The 23343-nt window shown below is 43.5% G+C and overlaps 4 protein-coding genes across 6 annotated transcripts; 1 reads left to right on the top strand and 3 right to left on the bottom strand.

Annotated features, from left to right (window-relative positions):
- Positions 1–66: 66 nt before the first annotated feature.
- Positions 67–4279, bottom strand: arl8ba (ADP-ribosylation factor-like 8Ba). The gene is made up of 7 exons (XM_029152042.3): positions 4043–4279; positions 2049–2129; positions 1847–1920; positions 1632–1725; positions 1447–1514; positions 1101–1171; positions 67–910 (listed from the first exon to the last, which is right to left on the bottom strand). The coding sequence occupies exons 1-7, from the start codon at positions 4163–4165 to the stop codon at positions 861–863; spliced, it is 561 nt and encodes a 186-aa protein (XP_029007875.1). The 5' UTR covers positions 4166–4279; the 3' UTR covers positions 67–860.
- Positions 4280–4486: 207 nt separating this feature from the next.
- Positions 4487–7222, bottom strand: tnfrsf18 (tumor necrosis factor receptor superfamily, member 18). Its single transcript, XM_029150562.2, has 7 exons — positions 7065–7222; positions 6772–6894; positions 6524–6655; positions 6120–6219; positions 5968–6041; positions 5723–5851; positions 4487–5494 (listed from the first exon to the last, which is right to left on the bottom strand). Exons 1-7 carry the CDS (start codon positions 7186–7188, stop codon positions 5352–5354), a joined length of 825 nt encoding a protein of 274 aa, XP_029006395.1. The 5' UTR covers positions 7189–7222; the 3' UTR covers positions 4487–5351.
- A 2576-nt stretch (positions 7223–9798) lies between these two features.
- si:ch73-361p23.3 (tumor necrosis factor receptor superfamily member 4) lies at positions 9799–13367 on the bottom strand. Its single transcript, XM_029152183.3, has 7 exons — positions 13210–13367; positions 12954–13058; positions 12721–12855; positions 12565–12631; positions 12224–12471; positions 12041–12145; positions 9799–11347 (listed from the first exon to the last, which is right to left on the bottom strand). The coding sequence occupies exons 1-7, from the start codon at positions 13289–13291 to the stop codon at positions 11265–11267; spliced, it is 825 nt and encodes a 274-aa protein (XP_029008016.1). The 5' UTR covers positions 13292–13367; the 3' UTR covers positions 9799–11264.
- Positions 13368–16012: 2645 nt separating this feature from the next.
- Positions 16013–23276, top strand: ddi2 (DNA-damage inducible protein 2). 3 transcript variants are annotated; one of them, XM_029151028.2, is made up of 11 exons: positions 16013–16167; positions 16323–16494; positions 17381–17510; positions 17827–18099; positions 18185–18311; positions 18459–18586; positions 18764–18892; positions 18990–19093; positions 19206–19398; positions 20583–20631; positions 20905–20996. In XM_029151028.2, the coding sequence occupies exons 2-10, from the start codon at positions 16357–16359 to the stop codon at positions 20591–20593; spliced, it is 1233 nt and encodes a 410-aa protein (XP_029006861.1). In that variant the 5' UTR covers positions 16013–16167; positions 16323–16356; the 3' UTR covers positions 20594–20631; positions 20905–20996. The 3 variants fall into 3 exon arrangements, with proteins under 3 accessions (XP_029006861.1, XP_029006860.1, XP_029006859.1); XM_029151027.3 differs by having other exon boundaries at positions 20583–21047; XM_029151026.3 differs by lacking the exon at positions 20583–20631 and having other exon boundaries at positions 16014–16167; positions 20905–23276.
- Positions 23277–23343: the final 67 nt, after the last annotated feature.

Below are 23343 nucleotides of genomic sequence, written 5' to 3' on the forward strand. Positions count from 1 at the left end.
GCTTCAACATATTTACACCCAAATCACTATAATTCAACCAGGCAGATACAAATAACAGGAAATGTCTAAATTAAAAACCACGCCTTTTATTTGTTGAATATATTAACGAGGTGTTTCTCCAGGTAAGCACACCTTGGCTGCTGCTTTGCTTCAGAGGTGAGAGACGCTGCACAAGGCACTTTAAATGCTGCCACTCTCAGCATCAAGGCAGCACAAAGGACATCATTCCATTGAGGCTACTTACAGAGACCAATATGAACCACACATCCCCACACAGCTTTAGCGTAGTACATTCTACTTTAAATAGATTCATATTTATTCACACACGCAACTCACATCAGTAAAAATCACACTAGATTGATATTTGTACAGACCTGCCCACGCTGACTTGCTTAAATATGTCAATTTCTAAAACAACTGACATGTCCTTGAAAGAAGAAAATCTAATCAAGCATAGAGTGACCATCGTCAGAAACAATGACTTGAGTAGAGCTCAACAGAAATGTGAAGAACACAAGACGAGTTTAATGTGAGCCTGCTTTTTCATACCCAAGATTAGCATTATTAACCACTGGATACAATCAACCCAGCACCTGTAAAGGTAAATGGCAGATCGGACATTAACTATAGCTTCAGAATGAATAATGCCACTTACTTTCCTTAGGTTTGGTACTGGAAGTACATTTTCAGTAGTGCATTGTCAGTGAAGAATCAGAAGGCATAAAGGGGAAAATACATTTTTTGAAAAGAGCAGTACAAAGCAACATGTGAGTAGATACAGCTGTACACAAATACAGAGTGGTGAAAACGTGGCATGACGGTAACATGGTAAACACACCGGGGGATCAACTCCTGCTTCTTCAGCTTCTCCGTGATTTTGAGTGCTGGATGAGCCACTGAAGTGTGATGTCTGAAATGCAAAATACAGGCTGGATCAAAGATTAGTACCTCACAAAGCTATTTTATAGAGCAAATATTGTGAAAAGATATGCTGCAAACAAAACCGCAAATGCAAATGTGTGTGGGGGCGAGAAAAGTGAGACGGTTGTGCTCCTCTATTGCTGGTAGAGAAAACAGCGCAATAATTGTTTGGAACTTACCAATGTTGTCCTTCTCTTTGCAGGAAACAGAGTAGCAGCATATCTCTCTGTCCTGAATAGCAGCCAGATTCCTACAAGGACATAAGATGACAAATATGTGGACTGATCATTATAAGTCTGCACATCTCTCTTAGTTGAGAGATTAAGGAGCCAGTTCCTTTTTATACTTTTTCAAACTGCGTCAGTTTTAAGAATAAAAAAATCTGGGGAAGTGGTTTTGATTTAGTCTAAGAGTCTAGTCTACATTTACAATAAAAAGGTAATATGATTGATGTGGGATTTAAAAAAAGCAACACATCACACATACAAGGTTTTAACGTGCACAGCTTTCTATTCTGAGACTTACATTTTCTCAATGAGCTGCTTTTCGTCTAACGCACTGGGAAGATCCCTTTTGTTACCGAGAACCAGCACCTGAAAAAAAAAACATTACAACTGAAATTTGCCACGGCAGCAAGATCCTGCATTGTTCTGCATGACTTGCAGAGATATCAAGCAAATCTTTGAAGCGGTTTCAAAAGGAACACTTACAGGAATCCCTTGCAACTGGGGTTTGTCTAATAAATTATGAAGCTCATTTCTAGAAGCCTCCACCTTTTCTTGATCTGCTGCGTCAACCATGTACCTAAAACAAGAGAAACAGAGAAACAGTACATGAGATAAAGTTCAATGATTTGAATAATTCTTCTTTTTGTTTCTATAACTGAAATACAGTTGAATTTATATGACGAGATCAGAATACTCACACGATTGCATTAACTCCCCGACAGTAGCGCTCCCACATACTTCTAAACCTTGGCTGCCCGCCTATATCCCAGATCTACACAATCAAAAAGCACAACGATGAAGGATAGTCCCCAACCCACAAAACTGGTGTCACTTCAGTAAATGGGTGAAAAATGTAATTATTTGTTATTATGTTGTTTTGTCTAAAGACTAAAGCTGAACCTTGATGGTGACATTTCCTTTGGTGACCTTCCTCATGTTGAACCCGACTGTAGGGATCATGTCTTCACTGAAGTGTCCAGACTGGAAGGCAAAACACAAGTACACGTCATTTCTTATAATACAGACACAAAAAAAAACACGTGTGTTGTTGTACATGGGTGATTTACTGCTACACGAGTATCACTAAGTTGTAAGGATTAGATGAGAGTGGATAGAACTGCAACACATTAAATAGGATACATTGTACTTCGGAGTTTTGTATCCTTTTAATCAAAAAACAGTAAAATCAGTGCAGTAGCTTGGAAAACAATCATGCTCATTTTCCTGTATTTATGAATAAATTATCTAATAAAGTTTATAGTTAGTGTACATTTTATCTGTCCAAACTGTCTCCACATGATTCGCCTTTTGTTAACAATTATTGCTGGAAGTGCTGAGAAAATCCACCTCAGTCAACACAAATCTGCGGCATTTCCCTTGTAGCGCCGCCGCAGACTCACTCCATCTGCCTGCACTGCCTTGCAAACCCCAGAGCGTGCACTGTCTGCTGCATGCACAGTTCACAGCACATGACTTGCTGGAGTCACCTGATGAGGCTCAGGGCAAAAAAAGTGCAGCGGTCTTATGACTGAGAAGGAGGAACCACCCCCACTGCAACCATTCACATGTGTCACAAGCTTCTTCTCAGCTTATGTGCGTAAAGGAAGAAGCGGAGATACGTTCCACCCCAAAACCCCAAAACCAACCTCTTCCTCCTCACACGCCCTCGTGCAATGTGTGCACTGACTATCAGTTTATATCAGTGCCGCTCTGTGCAGGAGCGTTTTCTCTTAATCTTCATCAACTAATGCCAGTGAGCTTTACTTTACTGTGAATTATCTCAAAATTTGCTAAAAAAAGGTGCTAAAAATAAAAACTATTATTTATTAAGATATTGATTTTATAGTTATATAATATGCATACAAATCTAAAACCCGCTCTAATGAGTAGCAGCATAGAGCTACTAGAGCCTATTAAATATTCTGCAGTTGGCTCATTAGTAAATTATTTGCTTTATGTGAACTGACTGAAATAACTAGTTTGTTCTTTTCAGAAGAAACATGAACCTAAAAACAAGAAAAACAGCAAAACACTGATTCAACAAGTGAAAGTAGGACCACAAAAACGACACATATCCAGATGCAAAGAATGGCATCTCCACCTGCACGAAAAGTGCAGCTAAATAACAGAGTCAGACTCATTAATGCAGCTCACCGTGACGCCAATTGCGCAAAAGGCATGTGTGCAAAACGTTGTGACAGCACCTGCGATTAGTCAATGAAATTTGCTCCATCACGAACAGTTTTGAAAAAAAAATCCTTTAAAAAGTTGCAAAAGAGAAACGTCTCACCCAGAAAAGCGGATGCTCGCTACCATGACGGGACGAAGCATCACGTACAGTACTTTCGTGCGTAAAACCAGTGTGGTTTTGTAATAAGTGACTTCAGAAGCGAATGCAGAGAGTTGATCTTAAAAGCAACCAGGTCGCATCCAGCAGCAGCTCTGGTTCCATATCATCCTATCATATCTCCCCATCGTCTGAAGCGTTTGTTTTGCTGCGTCAACTTGTTGGAGACCTGCAGGTGTCGAAATGCGCACGCGACTAACGGCGACCCGCCGGGCATCATATGCTTCAAGCGCGCGCGTCGTTGCGTCTGCGAAACGCCGGACTCGGCGTAAAACGAGCCTCGGCGCGGGTGCAGACAAAAATGACAACAAAGCGAGCGGAGAGTCGCCACGCGCAATCGCAACACAGTCACAACGCGGCCACGCGCGGCCCCGTGGGGAGCGCAGCCCCGGGGATGGTCACGCTGCTGCACTGACCCGACAGCCCCGCAGCGCAGCGCAGGCTGGTGACACCACCTAGCAGCCGCTCATTTAGCTGCTCCCATCCAATAATTAGTGCTAATGGCATTAGCGCTACTTAGCAAGGTGGCTAGCAGCAGCAGACTTACAGCGATCACGTTCACGAATGTTGTTTTCCCCGAGTACTGGAGCCCGACCAGCGTCAGCTCCATCTCCTCCTTCCAGAACAGAGACTTGATCCAGTCCAAAAGCCGGTTCATTAGTGCCAGCATCTTGAAGTCGGTGGTCACACTGCCCTGCCGCTGTGTCTGTGTCTCCCTCCCTGGTCAGATGTGGCGTTTTCCAGCGGACAAGGGAAGTGGGACGCAGGCAGCTGTCATATGATCACAGCCGATGCAGGATGGGCACGACAGCGCCACCCGCGGCCACTGGAGGAACTGCAATCTGTGTCTAATGCCATGTCTGCCTCATCCACCACGGCATCTACAGACCGCCTGCGCTTTGGCAGTTGGGTGAAGCTCTTGAATTAAGTATTTCCATTTTGCGGTACTTTATTCCGAAACGTTTTAGATGGAAACAACTAAAGAACATTCTCACTCCACACATCTATAAAGCACATTAAAGCTACAGAGAATCACACCAAAGTAATCTCATTTTTGGTTCAAAAACCTTTTTAGCATTTTCTGTTGTAATTTTGCTTCATACAATAATATTCATTAATCATAGCATCATGGAATTAAATTCACCAAGAATCAGGAGTTTTTTCAGATCTTTTCAAACTATATTAGTTATATACAATATACATCAAATATTACAATTTGACTGTGTCAGTTGAAACCCACGACTACTGAACATTAAAATTACATTTCTAAATTCCTTAATAAATAAAATACAGATACTATTTTGAAAATAGGAAATCAAACATAATAAAAACAGGTTATTAGGTCAATGTTACCTGAAAGGGTTGATGTGTATGCAAAGTTTATACTTACAAGTGCTAATGTTAGTTAAACAGTTCATGAAGTAAAAGCAGTTGTAATTATAACATAAGCAGAAGAGGTTTAAAAGAAAAACTTTACAAACACAATGAAAGGGTAGTAAATACAAAGGCAGAAGGTTATAAGTTTATAAACATACTTGTGTTTAAATATTTAGCACCATCACATGTAAATACATATGTTTTCATGAGTCCTTTCTGAAAAGAGTCAGTGAGTGAACCATCAACCCAGGATTCGCCGTGATAAAGCAATAGCTGCTTCAGACAGTAGCATGAGGCGTGAGCTGCCTTGCCCAAGGGACGCGGACAAACTGAACAGGGGCAGCCGGTCTTTTCGTTCACAGACCAGAACCATCCTGTGGTTCTAGACATCAAACCATAAGTTACTGGTTTCTCCGTTTGCAATTCTTTGTAGCAGAATATGGATCGATAGCACAGATGTTATCACGGTGGAATTGTTTTCAAATGAAGAATTCGCCCACATGGAGTTGATCAAGACTGCTGCTGTCTTTGGATTCGTACTGAGAAATGAACTTTGGTGCACTCTCCTCCTTTGACAGGTTCAGGGCTCTGGCATTGGTTTCCACCTTCATTAAGTTAGTATCTAAAGCAGAAATTTAAAAAAGATATAAAATTACATATCGCGTTGTAATGAACAAACATGTAGCAGAGTCCACCTTAATCAGCTGTTTGTTGTACTCCTGTGAACGTTCACACATGATGAGTAATAGTGGGTATATTCAGTTTCAGCCACATCAGTCGGGCTTCTTGGAATTGAACTAAAGGAAGGGGATGTGTGTTTAGGTGAAATGTTTTTTCCATCCTCACTTACTGCATCTGTGCTTCCTCAGGCTCTTTATGCAGGCAAAACACAGAAACACAAGGAGGGCGAGGGAGACCAAAACAAAGCCCATGCCGAGGATCACATTCAGCCCTGAGTCGCCCTGGTTCTTTGCTGAAACTTCACATCACATCACATGTTAGTTCAAGTGGCCGTTCATGGGATTAGAAGCGTGTCTGCTGTTCCACACACAGACTGCCTCTTACTGTATTTTAGAACATCATTTGTCTATGTACCGTTTTGTTTTTCACAAACTGAATCGTGGGTTTCGTTGCCTTTGAATATTTCAACAAGTCCAATGTCGCTGCACCTGTGGATCAGAAACCAACTGTAGGACAATCGGCAATTGTACAGTTATTATAGCAAATAGCCTCAAGATGTGTCTTACTTTGTCAACGGTTTGCAGTCGTTTTTATCAAAATAGGTGTTATTTTGGCATTTAGGCTCGCACCGATATGAAAACGTTGTCCTGTCTCCAGAAGAAACGTCTGCAGTGGTAAAAATACAAAAACACTTACATCCTGAATTATTGCATGCATGCAGAACATCCAGACAATGACGCAGATCAACCCTGGTAGTCCCCAGGTGATTTATAGAGCATAGGCCACTAATACAGTGTCTGACAGCTTCATGTGTATAACAATTTGGGGTAATATAGGTTGGTGTTAATACGACCCACGTATGTTTCCATTCACATGCCAGTCTGTCTGTCTGATACGTCAGCCACAGTCACTGATCAGCTCATCGGTGCACCTAGCTGCCATAGTAATGTATGAGAGGATGTCCTCTCACCCGTCCGTTCGATTTTCTCCCATGCAGCGCATTTCTTCTCCTCACAAGTTGAACACAGGTTGTCGGAACACAGGAAACCAGAGCGACACAAACACTTTGCGTCTGTGGTCCGTGTGCAGTCCGCAGCATATTCTGTAGATAAACGACAAGTCACACCACAGGATTTCCAGCAGCGCTCGGACGTTCAGCAGCTTGGTTTGGTTAGAACCTTCTCGCAGCACATTTCTAGTTCAAAGCGCTCGTCTCACCTTGGCATGTCTGGCATTTCTGACATCGGTCAAAAGGCGAGAAGTTGGCTGAAAAGTATCCTTCCTCACACGGATGACAGACAGTTTGCTGATCGCCAGAGCACAACGTCTTTAGATATTCACCTAGAGAAGAATTGAGCCAACTGAATGAAATAAAGTTTCTGCATTCAAATTGGAATTTGAAAGAAACAAATCCAGTGAAATCTGCGTGTTCAATGAGTGAATCAAGCTCTTCAACATGAAACATGAAAAGCATTTTCTGAAGAGTTGCCATATTTAAAAAGGTGTTTTACCTGGACGACACAAGTCACAGCATTGTTCACCGTTGTTATACTGATGTTCACCACATCCAGCTGTGCGTCCAGCAGTCCAAACACAGAGCACCCACACAGCCGCGACAGAGAGCTTCAGAGACATGGTTGTGGCCCGTGCTGTGATCTGCCTGCGGCGCTTTATCAAAGATGTGTCCTGACGTCACTGTGAGTGGTTTACTCAGAGTCAGACACCTACGAGGATTCAGGAAGTGAAAGACCACGAGTGACTTTCTTCAAAAGCGAACAGCAGCAGAGTTAAATGAAAGATAAATGTGGTTCATTCAAATGTCTGTTGTCAGACTTTCAAGTTATTATTTAAATGTGTCAGGTTTGCCAGACTGGGGTCATTGGCACAGAAACATATACAGACACTAATAACTGGAGGTTTGTTAAAAAAAAACTCATCAACATTCATTTATTTTTTTAAAGATCATTTTTATTTGTGCTCACAGCTTCCTTAGACATTCCTTAAACAACAACTCTGCCAAAATACAAGTGCTATACATCAGTGATTGCAACCTTAACATGACCAGAACAGATCGTCGATTACATATATGATACTATATAATATGATACACAGCAAACCAGTGCTCAGATCTCTGGTGTTGGTGTTTGTGCGTCTATTTTCCTGTGAACCTGTGCAGACTTTATGTGCATCTTGAAGTTTTAAAATACACAACACAACATAGAAAACAGTTGCAGACATAGTACACAGACGCCCAACAGAAAACTAATATTATATTAAGAAGCACTTCGACTCAGTAAACTTTCCATTGATGGTTTCAAACACAATGTGTTCCTGATGGAAGTTTGACTTTCAACAATATCATTTCTAGTTATAATTTAGTATTTTTCTACAATATTATTTTGCAGAATCTAAGGCCTAACAATCTTGGATTAAGCAGGTTGACTGGTAAACTGCGGGTAGGTGTGTGAGTCAGTGGTTGCATGTTTGTGTGAGTCAGCCAGAGGCTTTCTAATGATGGTTTATTGATGATTTGTCTTCATTCCATCGTGAAAACTGACACATAGACAAACATTAAACAGATGCTATCTTAAACTTCACACCTAGCACGCAAAGCAGGCACAACAACATTTTACTGAAGTAAAATACAAACAAAACAAAGCACACACCTTGTTGGCTGCCTGCAGAGGAGTGAAACCACCGTGGCTTAAATCTATTACCTCATGCGCTTATTATAAGAATAAACTTCCTCAAGTCACGTCATTGTTCACACTCTCACTTCTCTTTCTTACGTTTCGTTTTTAGCATCGGGGCTTCATGAAGTGCCCTCAAAATAAAGCACAACACAATGTACGCTATGTGTGGATGTGTGTATGCTACATAGGAACACAATGCTGTGCCTCCTGACAAATGCAGTAAACTCACCTTCAGCTGGGCCTCACATAATAATGAAGTCAACAGTTTATTTAAATGCCATAACATGAATCACTCCTCATTTTAACAATTAATGATTGCATGAAGCACCTTTCTCACATTGCCTAATTTGCCTGCTCCAAATTCAGTGTAAATTAACAATAAAAACAACAACATTTGGTTGAATAATCATGATAAATTGATCAATAGTGGAAAAGTTGTTCTGGTCGAGGTGGTTTAAATCATCTTCCACCTGCTCCTGAGCGGTGATTGCTGCTGAGCACAAACGTTGACGAAAGTTGAACAAAAGTCCAAATGGTTTATTAAACTCAGCAAAATAAGATGTTACACCCACTGCTTATCAAACCTTTCAAGTTTAGAAATGTAGTGGTTGTATGCAAATGCAAAACACATTCGGAATGGGGTTTTTTTTGTCATAATTACAGAATAAAACCAGTCCTCACTGGATGCGCTGCAAAGTTTGGGTTTAAATCATTTCAGCAGAAGTTCTGAAAATCTGATAAGCCTGTCCACACTTTTTTCACATTATGCATAAATTGTGTGTATTCGATCTCACGTTGCGTGCGCGTGTGACGTTCAGAGGGTGGCGTGGCGTGGGAGCGCTACGTCTTGCGCGTCAGTTGTGGCAGCGACATGACCCGTAGCGTCATTCACACTCCTCCAGACCTGCCCACGCGTGACTGTAACGGCGGTTGGCCCCTCCCCGCGCCGTCGCGCCCGCACGGCTGCGTGACCCCTCCTCCGGGACGAGACACGGTCACAGAAGCGTGGAGCCGGAGTTCCCTGCGCGAAGGCCGAGCCCAGACGCGGTGTGGCTGGTGGTGAAGACACGTCTTCGCTAAGGTGTAAATAGTAGTTGTGACATTTAAACGCAGGGAAATCCAAACACTGACGGCCTTTTATGCATAGCGTGGAAAACACAGCGCAGACACAGAACAGCAGCTCTGACACTTTCATGATAGCAGCTTTAAAGGGCAACTGCGCTCAAATGTGTCTGTGTGCTTCTTTCGCTGAACTCCCTCCAGCTGTAACTGCTACAACATGTGCTATGAAGGCTGGAGGTTGTGAGACAGCGTTACCTCATGGATTCTAGCGAAAGTGGAGCCGGAGCTCCACCAAGTGACCAGATGCTGAAGACGCCGGCGGAGGCTCCACGTGACCTTCACGCAGCGCGCGCAGCAGCTGCTCTGTCTTTTCACCCACACGTGGACAACAGTTCGCTGCACGCGGTGCGTTGTGTGTGTTTGAAAACCGCACCGACTTGCTGCGTCACTGACATTTACTGAAAGTATTTGCAGGGACTGTTTCCAGTGAATTTGCCCGTGCTTTTTGCAAAAAAAAGGTTTCTGTAAACGGTGGAAAAGGCAGGTTCACGTAAAAATGTTTATTCACACACTCAAACCGAGAATAAATATTACTGAGCAGAAGCAAAAAGCAGGTCATGACAGAAGAAATATTAAAAATAAAACAGGCCTTCTTTGCTCAAACGTCTTAATTTCACGATACAAACGCACCTTTTACTTCAGTTCACATCTTTATTAAGATTTCAGACCTGCATAAATGTAAAAACCACCCGTGGGTTAACAGTCTTGTGTTATGAGCAGTAAGAAAAGCTTCTCTTTTGTCACATTTCACATTTTAACACAAAGAAATTTGATTCCGTTTAAACAAATGTAATCAAATTTAAAATTGTATCACACAAAACAAAACAAAAACCTCAAAAAGTCAGATTTACTTCTGCCTTGAATCCCATAAACCTTTGTTATAACATTTCTAAAACGAATTGACTGTACAAAAATCTGTATAAAAACCAAACGGATCCATCAACATTAGCAACAATTACACAAGCTGTCTGTTTTTATACCAACTGTTATGTGCACTGAATGAGCTGGAACCCATTTTCTTCCAGGTAACGTCCCACCAGTGAGCCAGGTACACGCCAGGCCACCTGTGGCTGCGTGGATCTGATACGTGACAACTGAATGAAAATAACGAGGGCACGCTTTCAGAACTCCTCTTACCGTACCGCTGTGGGGAAAGTCTCCCGTGGGGCATAAACAACATCAAAGTCCGCACGTCTACAACATCAATCTTTCCAACGTCTCAAAACGAAGATCTGAGCGGAAGCGCGTCTCCACGGGAAAAAAAGCAGCACACGCGTCTCCTCACGGGGAACTCCCCGGGTCCCACGCACGCGGTACCGCTCCCGGGTACTGTTTTACCCGGACCCGTTCACTACTATACTGCCCAGACTGCATTTCTCAGAGGTTTGTCACTTGCCCCGTTAACATCACATTATATAAGGTCACTAGGAAGAAAAAGCAGCAATGTAGGGTTATACTGTATGTGCATTTGGGGAAGGGGGAAAAGAGCATTGTTCAAAGTAGAATAACACTTAGTGGAATAAGGTGTGAGATCATACTCTTCATGACCAAATTTGTAATAAATATTAACATGATATTAAATATGTTTTTAGTACAGTTGCCTTAAAACAAAGTCTAACAGCTCAGTTACTTCAAGCTAGTTTGAATTGATGTAATCGTACAGGTAACAGACTAACAGTGAGGTATGAGAGATTTTCAAATTTTGTTAAATCAGTCAAATATTGACTAAACCTTTTATGACTGGACCTGCTACAATACAGATACGGTAAATCTATTTGTTTCGTTTTTTTTTTTTATATTTCAGAAATATAAAAAATGTATGCGTGGCCAGCCCGAATATTCTGCTGGTGATTATTGGATCATTCACAGTAGGTTGTTGTCAGAGAGGCGTTCACCTCAGGGCTCCTCCGCATTGACCTTTAAGATGGACAGGCTCCCGTCGCCGCTCTCCTCAACCGGCCGCCGACACGATGGGTTGTCTGAAAGGGAACATTCGAACGGGGTTCATTACCACGACTGTACCTGGCACACAGTATACGTCTGCAATCACTGTATTACACCATCTGTTCGGTGATTATTTGTGAGCAGAAGAAGACGTCCGTGTCATTCAGCTCCGTTCACTGACAGCTGGACATGTAGCATTGGAGGACACTTCATTCATTAGTTCAGGTCTGTGGCAGAATGACTTAATAATAGCAGTGTTTCTGCATTGAAATTAATAAATCTATTAATAAATGTGATATGGTGTTATTTTTCTGAGATTCGCTGAGGTGCGTCATGTGGATGTCTCGGGACACGTGCCCACTCCCTCTGCTCTCAGCCGGTTTTCTACCGCGAGGCGAGAACGCGCAAGAAGGGGTTTTACCCGAGGGATGCTGCCTCTCGCTTTCAGCCTGCACAAGGATTCCAGCGCCCTAAAAACACGCTGATGCACATTTGCGCGCTCGTCTGCGAGAAGTGGAAAGCCTTGAAAGTCGTTGCAGCGGCGTTTCTGGATCTGCGTAAGCGCGAGATAACGCAGCCAGCAGCTCATCAGCATGTCTGGGGTTTTCTCGGCTTCCTGGATTTCTCGCTTGTTGTCTGGTAAAGTCACGGCGGTGACAGGACACCGAGAAATGAGGACAGACACGAGACTCGGCAAAGTCCCCGCAGAATCATCCCTTTACACGTACGTGGTTCTGGCTGCTTTTCCTGCAGGCAGGGGAAGATGTGCAGCTTGCAGGTGACGGCGGTCAGCATCACGAGCCCCACGACGCCGAATATGAGGAGGGCCATGCCTGAACACACAGAGCGGGCTACGGGTTAGTGCGCGTGCGTCTTCGCGCGTGGCCGCGTCCTACAGGAGAGCCATTTACCGATGTAGTTGGTGTAGTCCGTGCTGGAGGGCGAGGTGGGGGCCTCGCTTCTCCTCGTGGTGCCTCTGTGGTGTGGAGAAGCTGCGGTGGCGGTGGTCGTGGCGCGTGGGGGCCGAGTCCGAGGCTCCTCCCGTGGGCGGAGGGATGTTAAACGTGTGAGGAAATGCTCCGCGACGGCGTCGTCGCTCGGGTCGTTACAGGTGACGTCCGAGGTGGTGTTTCCGGGGGTTTTAACTCCCGACTTACATCTGGGAGGAATCAGAACAGCGGCAGCGGAGTGAACACTAATACAAGTACTAATTCATATAGTTATGTAGACAGTTAAAATACACTGAACTCACTCTTTCCACTTTTGACAGGGTGAGTTCTGGATGTTGTTGAAATATCCGTCTCTGCATTTTACACACTCTATAATAATAATAATAATAATCAATAAAAAGAGTTATTTCCGGTATTTCACATGTTACATGATTTTTAATGGAGAACAATGTTTGTACCTTGGTCAGTGTTTCCAAATCCTACGTCACAGTAGCAGGTGATGGAACCGGGCTCCAGTGAAACGAACCCTGGCCGACACTGGCACCGGGTGTTGGAGACGCTCGTGCACACGTCCTTCACAAGACTTCCATCCTCTGATAAAGAGCAACAAACTGAACTCGTCAGAAGCAGAATCGCAAGGGAAAAGTCCAGCCACATAAAAAAAGGGAAGCTCAGCCATTCGTCCGCTTACTCGAGCTGCATCTTGTACATGGTGTGCACGTTGCGGAGTCGTTTTCCTCAGGCTGGTAGTAATTTTTCGGACACGGAGCGCAATGTCCTTCATGTGTGCGATAACCTAGTTTTTTTTCCCCACATAACAAAAGGAGACGAGTTAATCATGGGCGACGTTTAGGGACAAGTTGTGAATTCAGACTCTGTTGAGTGCTCAGCAAGCTATACAAATAATGCAAATATACAGATAAATAAATAAACGAAAGAGACGTTACCTTTGCCGCACCGTTTAGCCTCCAGGGGAGAGATGAGTTTGAGCACAGCCAGTGAGAGCAGGAGGAGTTTGGGTGGAAGCATGTTCAGCGGCGGCACCTGCTGCCGAGCGTTTCCTGTCGCACACTGCGGACGTACTGTAGCAGAATGAACACGCCACAGTGGGAGTCGCCAGCTTTTTGTCAAGGACTGACGTAATAAAAACACGTTTGTTGACCCGATTGGCTTTAAATTAGATTTAAAGTTGTTCTTACCTAAAACGATTGGTACAATGTTCAGATTAATTATTATTTGTTTTTTATAGTACTGTTTTTTGTACTGTATTGTTTTTTACATGACTGACACATATCAACCCACTGTGGTTTATCCCTCCATACAACCCACTATTTATATACTGAACTAAACCGTTGTGAGTGTTTTTCAAACAGCCCTCGTGCAAAACCAAGATTTACCTACAAATTGTGTTCTGCTACTAGGACCTTTAAAATCACGGTGACAGATTATTGTGATATTTGTGAATAAAACAAGGGCGTCCTTATTTTTCATGATGAACGTTTTCCATTAGCGCGGTTTCCTATTCCATTAAAAATGTTTATTAGGAAACAGAATATTATCATGTCTATGGTTTGAGGCTGTGGCGATATTGTTTATTAACCTTTGTCTGGGCTGTTTTTACACTTTTTAAACTAATAGGGAAATCAATGTGAACTTTGTGGTTGGCTTTTCGGAAACATGCAACCTATTTTGACAGTAAGAACACAAGAGTACCTGTGTGCACTGGTTCAAAGCGCAGATGGAACAACTGTTCTTTATCTGCAAGATACAACCACACAAACGCTAACAGCCTGCGTCTTAAAGACGGATGTCGCGAGACACCTCCGCTCAGGCTTCGACTCCAACCGTCAGTTAAATCAGTGAAAACATTCTAATAGCAGCATCGCAAAATGCCATTTTGTAATAATATCAGTATAAGCAGAGAAGCACTTGAAGGAAGGAAAGGGATTGTACAACTTGAATCACCCAGTTAATTGGCTGACTCTGAGTAACACCCTCATCACTGAACTAAAGCCTGTATTTTCTGCCTGGTTTTTGTGAGATTCGGAGAAGTTAAACCCAATCTCCAACTACAGGGCACGGAGGGGGAGGTGTGAGCTTGAGCAAGTGCTTTCCTGAACACAGCGTCTGTACAGTAGTTATTAAAAGACACGCTTAACCGGCATCGCTACCGCAACATTCTGCACGGATGCAGCATCTTCTTCTTGTTTACGGTCACTCGAGCTCACACCTGTTTGTTTATTCCCGGCATTGGGGTTGAACGCGAGAGAGCGGCGCCACGTCGCCCGGCCTCAGCATCCCGTCGGCGGAGACGGATCCGGTTGAGTCAGACCCGGTCTGAAGGCTGTTCATCAGGTTTTCAGCGGTCTCGTCAAAGATTTGAAGATTGAAAAAACAGCATTTTTTTTTTTGCTTGCCAACCACCAGTTTGTTTTCCATGATGATCCGAGCCATTTTTATCTCAAGAAAGAAATATTTCCAAAAACAAACCTAGAGACATTTAAAAGGCAGACATGGAAGTGGAAGCATCAGGAGGCACATATTTTTTCCCTTAGTTTCATAAAAACTACCGTACAACTGAAGACTCTTGTTGGCAATTCGTCCAAAAGTACTGAAGATGAAGTGCAATGATGAATGATTGCCTGATCATGACGAGTCTATCGTTCATCCACATTTCAGTTCTTAATTTAGGTTTCAGACCTCAACTGAGTGAGGTCTTTAATGTGCGTGTACTGTACGTGTAAAGTACAGATCCAGCTCAAGAAAAGCACCTTTCTATTCTTGCAGAGTTGTCTTCACTGAAATCTTAGTTCCTCTGGATAAAAGGAAATCCTGTAAAAGAAGCTTACAGCTCAAAATGTATTAATACGCTAGTGGTGAACGCTGGTTCACCAGAGCAGAGGTTTCATCCTCATTAGGAGGAAGTGAATGTGGGATTTTAGAGCTTGTTTTAACTACTCATTCAGAAATCTATAAAAGATTAATGAGCAGCCAGAAGTGAGAAAGTTTGTAATAGAGCCCCTGATGGTTTAACCCTTTCCAGTTTCTCACACCTGATTTCACGACGGCTGTCACTGCTACTGAGGCTGTGCTGTGTTTCTGCGGATGCTGAATGAAACTGTGACTGTGTGGTTACAATGATGCTTTGTACTGTAGTTGCTGCAAGGCGACAAAGAACTACAACTCAAGATCAAGGAAAACTGTAGTGTCGTCAAAACCGTCAAAAGTTGCTCCTGGTGAATCATTCGCGGTAAAGGTGAAAGCGTGTTGTTTCTGCGGCCTGTGTCCCACAATGACTCAAGTCTTCAATTCATTAAGTAATTTCTTTAGTTTTGATTATGTAATACATCATATATCTTCTCTGGTGTGGTCGATGTGAGATCAGCTTACATCGAGTATTGTTGGTAAAGAGTGTGATGCAAATGGCAGGTAGCCATAACTGTAGCATGACATTGCTCAGAAGATAGAATAGAATAGAATAGAATAGAATAGAATAGAATAGAATAGAACAGAATAGAATAGAATAGAATAGAATAGAATAGAATAGAATAGAATAGAATAGAATAGAATAGAATAGATTTATTGTCCCGCGATGGGGAAATTACCATCTACAACATAACTGTGAATAGTTTAATTTACAGTTTAACGTTGATTCCGAAAACTCGTCTTTTCAAAAATAGTGCCTCACATGCCTCATCGTGGCTGTGTGTCATTTTAATCACGGCCAGTAGGTGGCGGTAACGGACACGAAGACGCTGAACAGTTTCGAAGAAGGCGCGCATCGCGACACCACGCGCTGTAGTACGACATGTCGAAAAACAAGCTGGACGAACTGCGGCACTACTGAGCAATACTTAATGTTGTAGTTGTTTAAAAGAGAAAGTGACATATCGGGCTTTTAACCAGTAAGTGCAAAGCAACCTCTGTCTTTCGGTTCACCACCAGGCCACCCCGCGACTCTAGTTCATGCTGAAATACGCCCTCACGTTTGGAATATTTCTGTTTATAGTCGCGTTTCCACTGTGAAAGAAGCAACTACAGTAACCGCATTCTGTTGCAGCGGGTTTGTCCAGTGATCCTCTCCCTAAAAAGCGATGCTGGTCACCGTTTTCTGCGCGCCGAGGGATCGCCCAGAAACCACGTTCGCCCTCGATGTGTCCCCGGAGATGGAGCTGAGAGACTTTGTTGCACTCTGTGAGCTGGAGTCCGGAATTCCAGCTGGGGAAATCCTGGTAAGGCTAGGACCAGGGCTAGCTGCAACCGCAAAGCTAACGTAGCTAACAGCTTGGTTCGTTGACTGCCTTGCACGAAACAGGGGAGCTGTTGCGAAATATGTGTTTTCAACAGCGGAGATATGCACCGAGTTGTCCGCCTAAAGGTCACGGCCGCTTATAAGGTGTTGTGGGTTTTAAAGGGGGACATTGGCTAACAGCGAGCTAATAAAGCTAACCAACTGTTTTCTGCTCAGGCTAACTAATGAACAAAGTTAGCTAACTCTGAGGCTTTAGTGGAGCGAATGTTTGGTGTGACGTTTTAAAGTAACGGGGGAATGTGAAGTTGACGTTTCTAACATCATTTTAAGTTGAGAGACACGTCGTAATCGGAGATAAAAGGGTGGAGACAGTGCTGCTCGCTAGATAGTCGAGACTGGTCCCACACAGTTTGGTGATGGTTGTATCACTCACAAGCTGTGTGTTTTCACGTATGGTTGAATACAAGCAGTTTATCGCCTTGTTTTTACAACTTTACACTACACAAATAAGAACACCTCACCTCATCCCTATGCTTATTATATGTATAGTTTGGTTTCAGTATCAAATGATTGTGGGCACGCCGGATACAGAAAGCGAAAATTATCCTGATATGTGACACTATCCAAATGGCTTGAATTCAAGCATAGTAGAATGTTAGTTTGACCGGTTTTTAAAACTTCCCGAAGTGTCATCTACTGAATGCACAATAATAACCAAACACTTACATATGTAGGGATTAATCAGTGACTGTGTGTGAAATGTCTAAATCAAAATCTAATCCAAAAGTCTTGAATCTTGCACCTTGATTTATATGTAATTACATGATAGTGTTATAAAATCTTCTGTATTATCCGTTTAAATCCAGATCACGTATGTAGAACAGCCCCTAAAAGACCCCACTCGTGCCTTGGGGACCTATGGTGTTAAGGATGGAGACGTGGTGGTTCTCAGGCAAGCTGACAGGAGGCCACCACCAACTCAACCAGCCTTTCCAGGTAATGCATAACTGGAGAAACATTACAGTCTGTTGCTTGTATTTGGGTACAATGTAGTTTAATATTTCACATCCATATTTACACCTGTGATGCATTTTTGTGCTGCTAGTGTCTGTTAGCAATATAGACCTGCAGTTTTCTACTTTAATAGAAGTTCAAATATTATATAATTAGGTAATATACAGTAAGAGAGACTTTGTGTTTACTTTAAAAAGTGGAGCTATTTAGAAACTAAGCATACTGGTAATTATTATTAAGTCTGCTTAAAAACTTGTGTATCTGTGTATGTTCTAACTTTGTCCTTTCGGCCTTGTAGGTCTGCCTCATATCGACTTTCGTTCCATCACAGTTCCAGGCACCTCTTCTGCTGCTTCTTCTACTCAACGTAGTGCTATAAGGCCACAGCAACAACCTACGCAGCAACGTGCTCCAAATCCTTCCACACCAATGGCCTTTAGTGGCTCCTCTCCTCAGGGGCTGGATGACCCTGCCTTACTCCAGCAGATGCTGTTATCTAATCCACATGAACTTTCACTTCTAAAGGAGCGAAATCCACCACTTGCTGAAGCCCTGTTGAGCGGAGACTTGGGTAATGCATCACATAGCATTACATGTTTTTATGGTATTTTTTTAAAAGGAGAAATCAATCTGTTAATTTAACTGTTTTTCCTCAGAACGTTTCACCAAAGTGCTGCTAGAACAACAGCAGGATCGAGCCAAGAGAGAACAAGAGAGGATCAGACTTCTGACTGCTGATCCTTTTGATTTGGACGCCCAAGCAAAAATTGAGGAGGACATAAGGTATGGACCAGTGTGTGCTTTGAAAATGAAGGCGTTTGCAGTTTGCGATTTTCAGAAATGTTACTTTCCCTGAAGTCAAATCAAAATGTCCATTATACCACTTCTACCACTTCCACTACATCTCACTTAAAAGTGTTTATATCTCAGGCAGCACAATGTGGAAGAGAACATGACCATTGCAATGGAAGAAGCCCCTGAAAGCTTTGGACAGGTGGTTATGCTCTATATTAACTGCAAAGTCAATGGCCACCCAGTGAAAGCTTTTGTTGACTCAGGTAACAAACATTAAGCCATGATCCATTTCTAGCTACCATTTTTTAGCTATGAAAATGTAATGCGTTTAACAATGATTTAGTTTTAATTGCTTGATTTGTAACCTACACAGTGAAAGACATGTCTTCATCTCACACACTGGTTGATCATTTGTGTCCCATCTCATGACCTGTTCAAAGGAGCTCAGATGACCATCATGAGTCAAGCCTGTGCTGAGCGCTGTAACATCATGCGGCTTGTGGACCGACGCTGGGCTGGGATTGCCAAGGGAGTGGGCACCCAGAAGATCATCGGCAGAGTTCATTTGGGTTGGTGTCAAGAAAACAGAGCCGTGGCACTTATTTAAGACTAGTTGTTGGGGTTTAATATGTTGACACGGGTAGTCTGATGTGTTGCCTTTTGTAGCTCAGGTCCAGATAGAGGGGGACTTCCTCCCTTGTTCTTTCTCCATTCTGGAGGACCAGCCAATGGACATGCTGCTTGGCCTGGACATGTTGAAGAGACACCAGGTGTGAGCCCCTTTCTGAGTACATTACCCATATCTTCCAGTACATTATTGAAATAAAAATGCAGGTATGTATTTTAAGAAAAACAATAAGCTAATTGTGTGTTCGCTTGTAGTGTTCAATTGACCTGAAGAAAAGCGTGCTGCTGATCGGCACTACGGGCACGGAAACTCGCTTCCTCTCTGAGGCAGAGTTGCCCGAATGTGCGCGACTTGCATACGGAGCCGAAGGACGCGAAGATGTCCGTCCGGATGAGATTGCTGACAGAGAACTGGCAGAGGCACTTCAGAGGTCCATACAAGAAAGCGGTGAGGAGCTGCCTAGCACCTCTACACATGCCTGAGTTTTTCATTGAGCTTTTTTCAGCTCAGTTAAAACTACATCTGCATGTGCCACTTAAAGCTTCTTACTCTCGACCCCATTCATGCAGTCATCTGAATATTCAGCCACACGATCATCTTCATCACATGACCTCAGCAAGTTTAATGTGCTTCCAAACATAAACAAGATCAGCGGACTGAAAGTTGTCTGGCAAATACAAATGTCGTTAAAGAGGTTTTTAGGCTTAAAGGGAAACGTCCAACTATAAATCTGTATTGTAATTGAATACGAAAACACCTTGTTGAAAACAGATTTGGCTAATTTTTAAGTGATCGTTAGGGTCTACTGTGATGTGTTGGTTTGAAGCTGCTCACACCCAAAAGAAGCATTGGTTACTGTCTGTAGTGGCGTTTTCTCATTCGCATGGCTTCAGTGAGCAGAGGTGTCACTGAGGCAGCACTTGGAGCCACTTACAAAGGCAAACAGAACATGAAGTGCAACAAAAAATGTAAGTGGTTATGACATGGATCACGGATCTCACAGACTGTAGAATAAATACTGCTGGTAAGATTTCACAGCTGCACCATGAAAATACAAAGTATAAAAAGATGGAACACAAATAAAATGTATCGGCTGTATCAGAGAAGGCTTGGTGCTTGGATACATTTATTTCTACGTATTCTCATGTGTATGCTTGAACAGTGAGTGTCAACATGACTAAGCGACCTTAGATCATGTTAAATCAGAATCAAGCTCAAAAAAATCTTCAGAAGTGACAAAACAAATCATTGGTTTCCCTTTAATGCCTTTCAGTGCTTAAATGACCGTTTGTGCAGGTGTCCCTAAACCTGCCATAAACGTCTGGTACTATTTCTGGCCTGGTACTTTTTCTACTGGGTGAGTGGTAGCATTCCAAAGGCCGTTAGAAATAAATCTGATTTTCACTTGATTTTGATCACGTACTGCTGCCATGACCTTGTTTGAGTCTTCTGAGGTTTAGTGACAGGCCATTTGATGATCTGTAAGGACCTAGGCTCAAGTTGTTGGATGACGCTTTTCACGTGTGTGCGTGTGAAAAGGCGTATAGGTTGGTGCATGCCCTGTGTGTGACTGCTAACTTTCTCCGTCCCTTTGCATGATGTGTGTGGTGTGTTCCCTAACCCCTGAGCAGGACAGCACTGATGCATTTGGAGACAGCTGGAGAGGGCCCTACCAACCAGGTACTGCAAATTCACAAGTCCATTGCCAGGGCTTAGTCCATCCAGGCTATTTTCTTTTGCTCTTGTGTTGCTGCTGGATCTGTTAGTTGAAGCTGTATTTTTATTTGACTTTCAATTATTTTGAATGCACATCATTAAAGAGAAAACCCACACAGTCCGCAAACTATATGGGACTGTACTGGGATTAGTTTTGAGTTCTTAAATACATTAGCATTTTCAGAGTGTTTATATTCAACCTTTTAATTCTTAGTTATGCATTTCCTCTAACTACAGACACTGCAGATGGACAAACTACCTCACCACAGCCCCCACCATTTACATTACCCAGAACCTTAGACCAAATGTCTACCTTACCTTCCCAAAGCCCCTGCTCTGCCCTGCCCCAGACTCTGGATTGCTCTCAGCGTGCCCCAGCCTCCATGGAGGCCTCGGCACCGGAGCAGTGCCAGGACCAACCTGGCTTTCAGGAGTTTGCTCAGCCTTCATCCAAAGCAGAGGATGCTGGTTCTGCGGGTCACCAGGTCCAACCGCACCCTCTGCCTCTCCATAGCAACTCCCCTGTATCCAGTACCGAAACAGACGACCTGCCTTCATGTACCTCTCCTGCAGACATGACTATCCCTTCCCAAGAACCCGAGGGGGATGTGTTTACTAGAGCCTCAGACGCTGATGCTGAATCATTTGAGGTGGGGGACAGCTCCACGCCCCCTCATCCTGAAGAGCTTCCCCAGATCCAACCCATGGAGCAGGAGACAACAGAGCCTGTCACAGCTGATACAACAGAAGCCAGTCCTCCTAGCCAACCCGACCCGGTTGAAATGGAGTCCCCAGTTGCTTCGGAGGATGGGGCCTCTGAGAGGGACCAGCCTGAAGGAGAGCACGGCTCTGATAACATCCCTTCGCTGGCAGCTGCTTTGATGGAGCTTCACGAGCTGCTCGTGTCCAACAACTGTGCTCAGGCCCATAACCACAGCACCTCGTGCTCCCCGTCACATCCGTTTGAGGAGGACACGGATGAAGCGGCCTCCAAGCCTTGTGTCCCATCATCCGAAAACATCCAGTCTACCCCCTCCACTGTCATTACAGCTGGTGCAGAACCAAGTGATGCCAAAGCCAACCACACTGCTGCTGTGTCCGAGGGTCTGTCTACGTGTCTTGTGCCTGACAGCTCCGGCCCCGATGAGCGTCTGTGTGGAGATACAGGAGAGACTCTGGAGGCACACGAGCAACCGCAGCATCCAGATGACTCCGGGGAGGGGAGGGCGGATGGACGTGGGCAAGATGATGCCAGTAACATCAACAATCTTCAGCTTGATCCAGAGGCTCCTCCTGACCCTGCAGGTGACCTTGAGTTCCGGGAGCCTCCTGAGGGGCAGCAGGAGAGAGGGGTCGCAGACGGACGAGACTCTGGCACCAACACCCCAGACACTCTTGGCCTTCAGACTGAGCACACCTTTCTCAGTCCCTTGTCACTGGCAGTAGGCTCGCCCGAGGAAGTCTCTTGCAGCACATCATCCTCTGTCCCTCCTCTTGCTCAGGCTCCCCAGCCTACAGTCCATCCTGGCCCTTTCCTCCCTTCTCCGCATCCCTTTATTGAACAATTTCCAGCTGAGCACATCCAGAGAATCCAGGCAGCAGGCTTTTCTGCTAGGGAGGCTGCGGAGGCACTGGAACAAGCCCATGGGGTTGTGGAGCTGGCTCTGCTAGCACTGCTAGCCCGCAGTATCACTGTGCCCACCTAGACTCACAATCAGACACCCGAGTCCCCCAGCCTCCCAGCTCAGCATCTGTCTTATTTATACCTTGTTACTGATCCAGATGTCTGTCCCTTTTTAACAGGGAGCACGTTTAAACACAGGGAAATGCTGTTTTATGGTTTGTCTTACGAAGTATTCAAGAACAAATAATGGCAACATGAATACTTTTTCTGGATATAACAGATATGTGAGGTGTGTTTGCATGCAGATGTTTTGGTGCCCAAATCATTTCGTTGATTTTTAGACATTTAAAATGATAGGTTGATTTTCTTTTTGTTTTGTTATCCAACGTTGACATTAAAAATGCCCAATAAGATTCATTCTTCAACCACTAAATATTGTTTTATTTTCCCTTTTGATATCTAAAACCTATTGTTAGGTTAACTTTTACTTTATGACAGATTTAAGTTCTTTGCGCCTACTCCCTATTTCCCGTTTTGTTTGGAAATCACTTTTTTTTTTTTTATCAAGTTTGGTTGATCCTTCCTGCAGATTGGTGCAAGCAGAGTCCACGGCCCTTGTCACACTAAAAGTAAAGTGTGTGTTGAAGTATGACCGTAGATGGCGTTTTTCTGTAAGTGTTACAGAAGGTATCTTGTACTGTATGAATCATCCTGCGCAGTTTGAAAGCTTTGCCATGTACATTTACAAAACTGTTTGTAGCTCCTGTCCAGAAACTCATTCTTGTGTCAAATCAAAGTTTGTGTTTTCATACTTTAAAAAAAATAAACATCCATTTTCATTTTGTAATATGTTAGAAAATGTCAGTACATGAAGAATTGTATGGCTTTGAGTCATATACCAACAAAGTTCAGGCAGATTTAATTATTTACTTTTATCTTGTATTAAATTTTAAAATGCAAATAAAATGGAAATAGTATTTGTAAACTGAGTTTTCAGTCGTGTGTGGATCAGCTACATTTCTTGATTTTCCTCAACTCACTATATCAAAGTG

The sequence above is a fragment of the Betta splendens genome, chromosome 5 (genome assembly GCF_900634795.4).
Source record: "Betta splendens chromosome 5, fBetSpl5.4, whole genome shotgun sequence".
In the NCBI taxonomy this organism is placed as follows: Eukaryota; Metazoa; Chordata; class Actinopteri; order Anabantiformes; family Osphronemidae; genus Betta; species Betta splendens.

What these genes read in the sequence shown, in the direction of transcription:
- ddi2 (XM_029151026.3), top strand. Translation starts at nt 16,357, where the DNA reads ATGCTGGTCACCGTTTTCTGCGCGCCGAGGGATCGCCCAGAAACCACG. An exon ending in TTCCAGCTGGGGAAATCCTG is followed by an intron (nt 16,495 to 17,380) that starts GTAAGGCTAGGA and finishes GTTTAAATCCAG; the next exon opens with ATCACGTATGTAGAACAGCC. An exon ending in AAAATTGAGGAGGACATAAG is followed by an intron (nt 18,312 to 18,458) that starts GTATGGACCAGT and finishes TTTATATCTCAG; the next exon opens with GCAGCACAATGTGGAAGAGA.
- tnfrsf18 (XM_029150562.2), bottom strand. Translation starts at nt 7,188, where the DNA reads ATGTCTCTGAAGCTCTCTGTCGCGGCTGTGTGGGTGCTCTGTGTTTGG. An exon ending in AGTTTGTGAAAAACAAAACG is followed by an intron (nt 5,852 to 5,967) that starts GTACATAGACAA and finishes TGTGATGTGAAG; the next exon opens with TTTCAGCAAAGAACCAGGGC. An exon ending in CCTGAGGAAGCACAGATGCA is followed by an intron (nt 5,495 to 5,722) that starts GTAAGTGAGGAT and finishes TTTCTGCTTTAG; the next exon opens with ATACTAACTTAATGAAGGTG.
- arl8ba (XM_029152042.3), bottom strand. Translation starts at nt 4,165, where the DNA reads ATGCTGGCACTAATGAACCGGCTTTTGGACTGGATCAAGTCTCTGTTC. An exon ending in CATTCGTGAACGTGATCGCT is followed by an intron (nt 2,130 to 4,042) that starts GTAAGTCTGCTG and finishes TTTGCCTTCCAG; the next exon opens with TCTGGACACTTCAGTGAAGA. An exon ending in AAGGAAATGTCACCATCAAG is followed by an intron (nt 1,921 to 2,048) that starts GTTCAGCTTTAG and finishes TTGATTGTGTAG; the next exon opens with ATCTGGGATATAGGCGGGCA.
- si:ch73-361p23.3 (XM_029152183.3), bottom strand. Translation starts at nt 13,291, where the DNA reads ATGCTTCCACCCAAACTCCTCCTGCTCTCACTGGCTGTGCTCAAACTC. An exon ending in GGCTAAACGGTGCGGCAAAG is followed by an intron (nt 13,059 to 13,209) that starts GTAACGTCTCTT and finishes AAAAAAAACTAG; the next exon opens with GTTATCGCACACATGAAGGA. An exon ending in ATTTGGAAACACTGACCAAG is followed by an intron (nt 12,632 to 12,720) that starts GTACAAACATTG and finishes TTATTATTATAG; the next exon opens with AGTGTGTAAAATGCAGAGAC.